The following is an 8,781-nucleotide window of genomic DNA, read 5'->3' as shown; positions in this document are numbered from 1 at the left end:
CCTGAGGTCCCTAATCACACCACTGAATATTGAACATTTGGTACTTGCCTGAGTCACAGTGCCATTTGCTGCTAATGCATCTTCCATTTTTGCATACAAACTGAGTTAGTGATTCACAAGTTGGGAATTCTGTGGAAAGTGTGAAAGTGTCCAATAAGAAATGCGTTAATGGTTGCATCAGCATTAATGCGTATCCCACATATTATTAAAATGACCCCCTCCCTTGTATATGCATAAACATTCAGAAAACCTTTACAATCACTTGCATTCATGTCAAATATATGCATCATAATATTAATGATAACATGTAGCCTGATAGTCTCAAGAGACATTACATTTTAATATTTTTAACATAAAATATGCTATGTCGTAGTTTGGCTGCTGGCAAAAAGATATAAGATGGAATAATTAGAAAATGAAGACAAGTGATAAAAAAGGGAACCTTAAAAATGCATATAGGAATTGTGAGCTGGCAATTGTATAATGCAGATGACAATTAAAAAAAAACCTCAGCCTTTACATATGGCTACTATGGATAGTATAAATTACTGTCACCAGTAGTTCGAGGAGCAACGAACAATTTTGATGTTGGAAATCTACAAGTCCAGTGTTCGTACAAAAAAAAAGCAGGACTTGTAAAGGTGTATAAACCAAGTCAGAAACACTGAAAGTACACTTGCCCGCTACCCACATTTTAGGATGCATTTGGTCAATCGCTCTCTTCAATGCTAGGGCAATGAACAAGTGCTGTTCTTGTAGTTACAGCATTGATTTCTGTCCTCACAGCAACATCCTACAATGTTCCTTCAATCCTTTCAACAGCTATGCAGGGTGCATGCAGATGTTCCTGGGACCTTGTGGCAGGTTCTCTGTTTATACAGTACGGTCCTTTATTTCCCTGGGGAAACTTGCCCCACAAGACGCAGCATAACCCACTAACCAAGCAATGATATAAACAACAAACACTTATCTCAAACCTGATGGTCTTTTTCCAGATACTGAGAGGGTGCTCTAACTCAGTGCTACAGGTCTCCTTCTCTCTCACCTCCCTTTCCTAGGAACCTTTCTTCTTCATCAGCCACATCTCCTCCTCAACTGCCCCAGTCCTCCTAAGCAGGAATGCAATCGTTCCTCTGCTATGTGCAGGCTGCTACAAGCCTGATCTATGATTGCACGGCTTGCTCTAAGCTGTGTGATCATAGATTGGGTCCTGCTTGTGCACACATTTGCCAGTGCCAGAAGCGGTGCCAGGAACACAGTCTAAGCTGGGGGTGGGGGGTCAGGCCCTAGTTAAGTCAATGTAAGTGTAACGTTTTCATGTAGCTGCAACTTCTGTGTTTTCAATTAATACTTTGCTTCAAGCTAGTAGAACTTTGAAATTTTACAAAACTGTATTATAAAGAATTGTATACTAAATTGTATACCACATCTCAGTTTATACTGAATCATAAAAACATAGGGCTGGAAGGGGCTCAGCCGTCATCTAATTTAACCCCTTGCTTAAGACAAAAGCAGCCAGCTGTTTGCCTGCTTGCACTTAGAAACTTCTAAGGATGGAGATTTCACACCCTCCCTAGGTAACCTTTTCCAGAACGTAATCACACCCGGAGTTCGAAAGCTCTTCCTAGATCTTCCTTTTTGTAACTTAAGCCTGCACAGAGAATAGTGATCACCATCCTCTTCATAACAACACTTTTTTATTTGAAGCTTCAGTCTTCTATTCTCCAAACTAAATAATCCCAGTTCTTCTTTGCACATCATGATTTCTAAACTACTGTCATTTTTGTTAGTGTCCTCTTCCCAATATGCTCAATGGTATAAATACAGTCTTAAACACTTTCTTAGTTAAAGACAGAAACTCATTTAATGTAAAGGCTGGGGTGGGGGAGGGGGAGGGAAGGGAACACTTACAAACCATGCTATTTATTACATTAACAAATGCAATTTCTGTTTTTCAATTTATATCCTGTAAAATTCTGCTTCAGGTTCTTGTACAAGAGATACGTATCCATAATGCCTTAGTACCATAGATGGAGAAAGCGTGTTGATGGATTGTACAGCTTTCCTTCCAGTAATAAAGACTACTGGTGTGACTACAGAAAACCACTACAAGTTACCTGAATTCTTGTTGAACTGTTGCAACTTGAATTACTATATTTATCTCCTGTGTAGGAATTAAAAAAAAAAGCTTACTGCTTGCATAATTTAAAGTAAGGAGGGAGGAACCCAGCTGAATAGATTGCAATGCTTTAAAATGAAAGAGTTTCTACATGAATACTGCATTGGCAGTCCTCTGTCAAGGACTATTACTACCTCAGTATGAATGTTTAAGTGGAAATTGGCATGTTTAAAGAAAATAATGAAACCAACTGCTCAAATGCTCCATTGTAATACAGGCAGGACCTACAAAAAATTAAAAATTTAGTAGCGACAATGGGAGATTATGGTAGCAGTACCTTAACACTGCGACTAGAAGGGAATTGTTTAGGAGTTGTCAAAAGGATGCTAACACAAATGAGATGAAATTATTTGTAGAACCCTGAGAAACAAGGACATTTTCACTTTTCTAAGACAATGAAAAAGCCTCCCAGTAAACATTGTAATTGCTATATCCATATAAAACCCAGCTTCAAATCTGCAAATACACAACAGGAAATAACCTTGCAGTAGCAAAGGGATTGTTCTTTTAAACAAACAGTATGCTTTCTTTTATGCTACTCATTTAGGACTACTATCCTAGGCTTGTTCTAATCACTGAATTTTTAAACTTAGTTTTCCTTGTGTGCTGCCTTTGCATGTGAGGCAGGGATGGCTGTTACTTGAAATTTGATATCTTGTAAAAAAGCTGTGAGGAAGCAATAGACTTAAGCAGAATTACAGATGAGGCAAGCAGGGATCAGAAGAGGTGAGGCAGCTGCACCCAGCAATCAATAAAATTTGGAGATCAGAGAGAGTATCAAACGACTGAAAAGAAGCAATTATTGTTCTGTACCATACAAGGTGCTAGGTGGTACAAAAGTACAAATTCCAGCCATCACCAGTTTCTGATAAGTCCTGGAGAGATCTTTTTGTTGCTTATAGAGGTCTTTTTTCCCCCTCTGCAGGGAAGAGCATGATTGTACCAACCATATATTTGCCCTAGGACAAATAAGAAAGGTGTGCTCATGGTGTGAAAATTAGTTGTGGATGTGCTTCATCTTTTCATGCCAAACACATTTTTATTCAAAGCTTTTTACTATCCATACACGGTGCACAAATCAAACTAATATCACATGCAACTAGTGTATTAAAGCTGGATTCCACTTTTCTTTCCCACTTTTTGGATGCATATCCCTCAATAACTTTATTCTCTATTATGTTCACCTGTCTGTATGAGGCACAGATAAAGAGACATGAACTAATTAAAATGAATTGTGATGGGCTCTTGTTATCTTGACATCAAATTCTGAGTTCTTTATAGTCAAGATTTCCTTGATGAATTTATTTATGAAGGAAAGCGTATCTTCTTTCTCGCTTTCAGAGAGATGCACTGACTTTGTTTTCCACCTTCTTTACCCAAATTATCTAATGTATACTGTACCTGGGTAATTTCAGAACTTTTCGCTGATTTGAGCTTGAGTTATAAATTCTCAGTCTTCAGTGCCCCCGTTTTAGTATTCTCCTTCTGGAATGTTTGTTTCGTGCCCTCTATGTCACATTTAAGTTTTATGCTGTTCTGCCAAATCATCACCTGAACTGAATCAGGATTTTTTCTGTATTTCTTTGAGCATTTTCTGAGGGTTGTGTTGCGTGTGCATGCGCATGAATGTGTGGTGTTGTCACTGTTAAGGTTTTTTACCTTCAGCTTTCCCATACAGCCTTCCCACCAGTTAGAGGGGGTAGGATATGAGGGACTTATTTCACACAAAATTGAGGACAGGCAAATTCTAATTTAAAAAAAAAATCACAGTAATGTTAACTTTGTTTTACCCTCCCCTCAAGCTGCCTAGATTCTTAGAAGTTGCTGCATCTATATTTTGAATCGGGTGGCGTATATTAAAATGACATTGTTGGGAGATTTCTGATGATGACCACCGGAGCTTTCAAGTGGTAGAACTATGACTTTAAGTATATGGAAACTGCTGAATCAATAGGGGGAGCCAAAGTTATTCAAATGTATGAGGGATAACACAGTTTACAAGGAGAGTTTTGTCATGGTAAGGACCAAAAATAAGAGAAGAATCCATCATTTTGCCTTGTACAAGCATACTGAATATGAAGAATACTGTAAATTATTTCATAAAAGTATGACTGGTAAATGAATGCTTTTTGACAGTCAGTATCCTACTGGCAAGTTCACGCTTGGAATCAAATTGTAATACAGAATAAGAAGTGAAAGATTAATTAGGTACATTGCTACTTTTATAATGTTAGAGAATGAAACTACCAGAGAATTAATATGTGCAGGAAATGTGTGAAATGTGATCAGCTGAAAGAGTGAAGTGAAGGCTGGTAAATTGACCATAAGTAAAATTCAAAATGAGCCATTAGGATGACACAAAGTTGTATAAAAGAAGTTATGAAGATGAAATTATATATCTATATGACTATATTAACTGATAAATAAGAAAGCATGAAATCACTGTTCTCACTGTTATAATATGACAGAATGCTACATTATTTCATAGATCATAAGGACAGGAAGGACTACTGTGATCATCTAATCTAACTTGTGTATAACAGACCACAAGACATCCCACTTGCAGAAAAGCATCTCATTTTGAAAAGCAGGCAATCTCAATTTAAAAAAAACAAAACACTGATTGAAAATGCATCATACCCCTAGATAAGTATACTTGCTTGATGATGGTGCCCATCACAATCTCATTTGGAAAACTATTAGGTTTTTAGTTTTTAATTTATTTAATGTAAATCATGTCAATTTTATATTACATGGAAATAATAGGAGCAGAACGAGCTCACAAGTCTACTAAGTCCAGTCCCCAGTTCTCATTTCTTAATCAGAATGTTACTCTGCAACAGATCAAATGCCTGAAGCCGTCCATTCTTTCAATGCTCCTTTCTTTACCAGTCCCAAAATATCAAGTTACTATGACAAGATTTATTTTTTCTTAAATTCACATTGATTGACATCAATTACATTATCCTCCTTTAACTCTTTATGAATCAAGCCTAGCATTAACCATTTCCATGGTTTTACCTGGGATCAGTGTCAAAATAATAGCCCTATAATTACTTAGGTCATTCTGTTTACCCTTTTGACAAACTGGTACAACATTTACTCTCTCTCAGTTCCCTGGAATTTCCCGTGCATTTCACAATTGCAGGCATAGACACATGATATGCTTGCACCAGTTAGTTTGGCCTTTGTGCTAGAGTGAAAAGGAGAGAACATACAATTTGGGGTGAGATTACACATTTCAATTAGATCACTTTACCACCACTTAAAACTTGATCAATTACAGATTAAGGCTCATTAGCAAGAGCTAAATACCCTTTAGACATATTAAAGTTACACATTTTGGATGAGGATTATTTTGCACCTGTGCTTCCTAACTTGAATTAAGTTAACCTCTGTGTTCAGCTGAGATAAAACCACCAATTTCCAGTACTCCAATATCCCAGGAGGTGATGCTTCCAGGTGGGATAGCTATCATCCAGGACTCATTGTGCCCGGACTGACAGATGGGAACATCTGGGCAACAGTTAGATGGGGATGGGGTGAGTGGGGAGTAAAAGATAAGAGGTGAAGCAAAGTAGAGAAGCCAGAGGGAGGGGGGCTTGGCAAAGGGGTGAAAGGGGGCAGGATGGAAGGGAAGGAAGAAGAAAGCAGGAAGGGGAAGGGAGAGTGGGTGGATGAGGAGATGCCAGGCTACTGCCCCCTTTGCCTCCCAAATTGCCCTCTCCATCCCAAATCACTCCCCTGCCACCCCAATTGCCCCTTCTGCCCCTGTTCACCTCTCCATCCCCAGATTACTGCCCTGCAACCCCAATCAGCCTGAGAATGACAGATGTGCTGGTGGGAAGGTTCCTCATCCTTATGTGCCCCTGGGGTCCCTGTGGACCATGCCACCTCTGTATGCCCAGGTCCTGCCCCGGTCAGGCCCTTCAACTATAGGGAAGGCAGGGGGAGGCAGGCAAGGAACTGCCAGGCAGTTATGGGGCCTGGTGGGCCTAGATTTTGGTGTGTGGGGTAGTCCAGGCTGCAGGCAGGGAGGGGGGACTACTCCAGTGCTACTGCTACTGCTGCCACTGCTGTCAGGCTGACAGGGTGGCATTGCCACCGGCAGCACATAGGGGGTGCACGTGGGTGCAGGTGCACCCCCTGAGATTGGCCATGCACCCCCTGAAAGCTCCAGCCCTGAAATCGGACGTGCTGCCAGAAATGCACTTCCGGTTTCACCGCTGGCTTGGCGATTGACTGCTGGGAGACCCCTGCCCCACCTCCTCCCACCTCTAGCCATGATCCTGCTCAACAGCTGTCTAGTGGCAGGTCTGAGCAGTGCACACCAGAGAGATTATTAAACCGGAACATGTGACTAATCACCAGCGCTATTTAACCTTCATACAGACTAACATTCCTTAGAATTAGCATCTGTTAACTGTAATGTGTGATCTCACCCTTAGGTCTGGCATTGGTGGAACTCACTTGAATATAGTGTAGAATTACCCCTAGACAAAGCAGAGCTTAAAACTACAGTGGTGGTAAAAGTTACATTTCTGCAGCTTACCCCTAGGTACTTGTCATATGTCCATGGGTTTTCCTGGCCAATAGGCTATAAAGTACTCCCATACAATCTAGTGGTGAGACATCATAATAGTCACCTACAGTATGCAGCTATCCTGGAAGAGCAGTTTCTCTTCCTGCTCTGGGTCCCAGTATAATTTACATCGGTATACCAAATTGATATATATTACACCTGTGTAATATGACTTGAGCCTATCTGGTTACTGGAAATCTATAATAATTAACCACAGAGGTCTTTGGGCAATGCTGCTAAAACCTTTAGATGAAACTTACCCAGACCTACTGATTTGAAAATATCTATCTTTAGCAGCTTGTGTTTAACAGGCTGCTGAAATACTGGTTTTTGCACCATACGTTCTAGCCCAACATTATGTCTCTCCCTTCTACTAAACAAAGAACATAAATATTTATTAAACACTTCCACATTTTCTACATTATTACAGTCAGGTCTACCATTTCTTTCTAGTGATTAACAAACACCACTGCTAGTATGCTTTTTATTCCTACTAAAATCATTTGATTTTTTTTTGTCTTGACTGCAGATTTCTTGTTGTGAGTTTTTTCTTTTATCTTTTATTTGATTCCTTCAATCTTTTTTCTAAAATTCATAACTTCCAATTTATATTCTTTACTATGAACTTTCCTTTCTTCCATTTATGCTCTCTATATTATTTTAGTACACTTTTACTTTTTCTATAAACAAGGTTGGTTTTTAATTTACATAACTTTTCCTTCCTAATTTTTTTCTGGGGGGGTGGAAGGGAGATGTAGAAGTAAGGGGAGAAGGAAGGAGCTTCATATAATATTTTCTTAAATCATTTTCAATCAATCATCATTTATATTTTTTCCAGTTAATATTTTTAATCCCAACTCATTTGGCCCATAACTCTTGAAATTAAAAAAAAAACGGGCCTGTTAAAGCACCTGTATGTATACCTTAAGTGGTTACATATAATTACTGCTTGATTCTTTAATAGTTTGGATAAATTTGTTCATTCTATCACATTATTTCATTTACTTATTTTTATTCTGTTATCAACTGAGGTCTGAAATAGAACCTCTGCCCCAATTAAGTGAAATACTTTGAGTTTAAGTTGTGAGGTTTTTATCCATATTAGTTTTAAAAATTCTAAGGAAATTTTTATTATGAGCAGCATGAGGCCTTGAGCACCCATTACTGAACACCCTCAAGATGAAACAGAGTTTTACCCCTATACTTTTATAGTTAGGTGCATCCATTTTATTCATTGGTAGAATTCCATATCTAGTAACCATTAGCACCCAATGTTGTGCATTCATTTAGAGCATTGATCCATAAGCCTTCAAGATAATTTGCTTTGGTACTGGTAATTTAAAAGAGGTATCATAATAATATTCCTTCCATCCTTTTTCTTCCACTCTATCTATTGTAAATTATATTTATTTATATTTTTACCTATACTGTGTGAGTCTCTTACTTAGGCTTTAGTAATATCAGTTGGTAAAATTTATACTCATAAATGAGAAATACCAATTGCTTTTTATTATTATGATTATTATGATTATTACTACTACTACTACCCTGGATCCTAGCATTCAAGTACCAAGCACAGAATGCAATCAAGATATGTCTTCTCCCTACTTCCTTTGTTATCCTGATTAATTTTGTTCTCGATATCCTGATTTTGTACTAAATGTTCTCTCTTTTCACCTCTTTTGCTGTTAGCTTAACACACTCCATATGCTCTTTTCACTTTCTCAAAGCAGAAGGGACCATATGGATCTAAGCTAGCCAAAAATAGGTCTTGGAAAGCCTGCATGGAAAGAGGTATGACTGTGACAGTACTCCTCACTACATGCAGTTTCCCCAAGCACTTCCTTACCATTAATGCATCAGACATGAATAAAATATGCAGATAGGTTACTGCCTATGGCGGAGGATGGGGGGGCGGGGAGAAGGGAAGAAATTCACTTTATAATTTTTTTTTTTTTTTACCCAAAATGGTATGATACGTCAGACTTTGATACTCTCAAAAAGATACAGTTTACCTGTT

General features: G+C 38.5%; 1 protein-coding gene across 1 annotated transcript in view; it reads right to left on the bottom strand.

Moving 5' to 3' along the window:
- The window catches only part of LRP1B (LDL receptor related protein 1B), a 2,002,088-nt gene that overhangs the window by 833,725 nt on the left and 1,159,582 nt on the right, over positions 1-8,781 (bottom strand). Inside the window, exon 18 of the mRNA XM_019522796.1 lies at positions 49-129. Within this exon, the coding sequence (XP_019378341.1) occupies positions 49-129 (81 nt within the window). The remainder of the gene's footprint in view (positions 1-48; positions 130-8,781) is intronic.

The sequence above is a fragment of the Gavialis gangeticus genome, unplaced genomic scaffold (genome assembly GCF_001723915.1).
Source record: "Gavialis gangeticus isolate Ggan-Ray unplaced genomic scaffold, GavGan_comp1, whole genome shotgun sequence".
NCBI classification, from domain to species: Eukaryota; Metazoa; Chordata; order Crocodylia; family Gavialidae; genus Gavialis; species Gavialis gangeticus.
This window is presented reverse-complemented; position numbering and strand designations above follow the sequence as displayed.